The sequence below is a fragment of the Octodon degus genome, unplaced genomic scaffold (genome assembly GCF_000260255.1).
Source record: "Octodon degus isolate 3935 unplaced genomic scaffold, OctDeg1.0 scaffold00015, whole genome shotgun sequence".
In the NCBI taxonomy this organism is placed as follows: Eukaryota; Metazoa; Chordata; class Mammalia; order Rodentia; family Octodontidae; genus Octodon; species Octodon degus.
The window spans coordinates 10,392,716-10,395,453 of record NW_004524591.1 but is presented as its reverse complement, the minus strand read 5'-3'; the positions used below and the strand labels follow the sequence as shown (position 1 = coordinate 10,395,453).

The following is a 2,738-nucleotide window of genomic DNA, read 5'->3' as shown; positions in this document are numbered from 1 at the left end:
AAAAAAAAAAACAAAACCAAGGGGCCTGGGGAGATAGCTCAATAGAATAAGCGCTTCCCTGGCAAATGCAAGGGCCTGACTTCAATCCCCAGTAAAAAAAAAAAAAAAAAGAAATAAACAAGCCCACAAAAAACTAAAACAATGAATACTGCAAAACTAACAACACCGGAATAGATACATGGTAGAATTGCCAAACAAGTGATTTAAAAGCGGGATATTAGGGATTGTTTTTGGATTTTACAAAGTGATCCCAAAACCAGTCTGTAAATTACTATACCTTGTGGCATATTTACAGTATAACACTGCTTGAAATGCAGTAGTATTACCATACATTATTATTTAGAATGTGAATAGCAAATATATAATTTTTGAAAAAAGGAATCATTTATGTAGTACAAAAAGGCAGACATTAATACACATTTTAAGTATTATTCAAAGCCTTATAAAATGTAGACTTAAAAAAGACAGACACTAAAAGTGTTTTAAGTGCTTATAATGATAAGATTTCCTTCCTTAACTCTGCCAAATGGAATGAACCACAACACGTTCCTCTCGGGACTTAGAGCACACACCGGCTTTCCCAGCAGCCACTGCTGCACCCTGTGTGTGTTTCAAGGCACCACCCTTTTATCTGCGCTAACATGAGAAGTTCCATGAGCTGTGAAACCAAGAGAGGTGTTTTAAATGTTAGGATTAACAACAAGCCTTGTTCAAAGCACATAATTTCAATACAGAAAGGTGATTGATGAGCAAAATCAGAAGTATTTGCGGTTGACAGTATCCCTTTATGTTTTGGGACACGGACCATTAATAGAAACATCTGTTTTGACAAACTCAGTATGACACTGAATTCATATTTCCACTTTCGGTTGATATCATTACCCGTCATGCTTACCCTCGAACACATTGCTGCTGATGCCATTATAAGGGGAGAGGTGGACAGAGTTACCAGTGTGAGTTTCCAGCCCTTTACAAAGCCAACTGTGAGGCCAATAGAAAAAGTAGAGATGTTTTGAAACAACAGGGCAATCTTGTCTCCGATTCCCTCGCTGATCTTATTGATGTCACTACAACAGGTACATACATTTAGATGAGTCACATGTGGCACACATGAGAAGCAAGTTGATATGCTATATAGTCGTCCTCTTACTCAGTCATGCGAGTGTTGAGCTCCCCGATGTCACAGCCATCAAACCAGCTGATGTCCTGTGCTAAAACTGAATGAAAAAACTGTTTACGAATTCTCTTGGTCTGTCGTGCTGCAGTTATAACCCAAAAGGAAATCTGCATGTAGCCGAAAATCAAGGCAGTAACTCCTATTCCAACATAATACAGGGTCAACCTGAAGAAAGATGACCGGAGATGTTAGACTGTTATTACTTAAAAATAAAAAAAGGAAAAAGAAAGAAAAACAATATCATAAGATTTGATTGAGAAAACATGCAAGAACCTAGTAAACAACTGGAAATAAACCACCATGAAGAAAAATGATGTTCTATAGACTCAAAAAATCTAGCAGCCTTTAAAAAAATATTAGTGTAAAAATGCAAACAGCTAAGTGTGGTGACACATGCCTGTAATCTCAGCATTCTTGGAGTCTGATGTAAAGGGATTGCAAATTTGAGCCCAGCCTGGGCAATTTAGGGAGACCCTTTCTCTAAAAAAAAAAAGGAAAGAAAGAAAGAGAAAGTCACGGGGATGTAGCCCAATCAAAGGGCCTGAGGTGAATCCCTTGTATGGAAAACAAAATTACATATTGAAATACATATATATCAATAATTACATTTCATATCCTTTTTTAAAAAATTTAATTTATTTATTTGTGTGTATTTGTGTGTGTTTATGTGTATTTGTGTGTGTGTGTGTGTGTGGCCAGCTCAGCCCACCAGGGGGCGGGCTGGCTGGCATGTGGTGCTGGGGGATTGAACCGCGGTCCCTGTGCTTTGCTAAGCTTGTTCTAAGTAGGTGCTTTAGACCACTGAGCCATCTCACCAGCCCCTACATTTCATATCCTAATGAAGATCTTCAGTTGAATCACTCAGATATAATAATAATCAAACAAAATTTTCAGTTATTTTTCTTATAAATATTGAAGAAGGTAGCATGTTACAAGTATGACAATAAAGGAGCCAGTGAGATAGTTCAGTGGTCTAAAGCACATGCTTAGGCAAGCTCAGGCAGGCCCAGAGGACTGCGGTTTGATCTCCCCATAACATGCCATACCAGTCCAGTCCTCAGGGCGTGCTGAGCCAGCAACCCCCCCCCAAAAACCCCCTAAGTATGGCAATAAAAATTCATTTTTACTTACAGAAGTGTATCTTCATTCTGCTTTTCCTTAGACTGAGTACAGTTTGTGTGATTTGCTGTAAAGAAAATGTCTTAAATTACAAAAAAATTAATTTATAGATGGTCATATTGTTTTGCAGATAGTTCTCCAAACTAAGTATAGTACTTTCTAGAAAAAATGAACTCCATGCCTACAAACAAGTTTGTAATTGTCTTATTTCTATTATATTCTAGTTCTTGAAATAATTGTCTTTGCTCTCAGGAATTATTCATGCAATGTGAAAAATACAAGGAAACAATAACTATGAAGCTCATAGGGAAGAATCCTTAAAGATACTATAATCAGGCCTGTGGGGGGAATAAGGCCTCAGTAGAATAAGCACCTGCCTGGCAAGTGCAAGGTCCTGAGTACAATCCCTGGTACTACAAAAAAAAAAAAAAAAAAAAAAAAA

At 37.5% G+C, this 2,738-nt stretch overlaps 1 protein-coding gene across 1 annotated transcript in view; it reads right to left on the bottom strand.

Annotated features, from left to right (window-relative positions):
- The window catches only part of Abcb5 (ATP binding cassette subfamily B member 5), a 122,874-nt gene that overhangs the window by 100,590 nt on the left and 19,546 nt on the right, over positions 1-2,738 (bottom strand). Inside the window, exons 4-6 of the mRNA XM_023709847.1 lie at positions 2,309-2,363; positions 1,151-1,342; positions 569-1,067 (exon numbers count right to left, since the gene is read on the bottom strand). Coding sequence (XP_023565615.1) covers positions 569-1,067; positions 1,151-1,342; positions 2,309-2,363 — 746 coding nt within the window. The remainder of the gene's footprint in view (positions 1-568; positions 1,068-1,150; positions 1,343-2,308; positions 2,364-2,738) is intronic.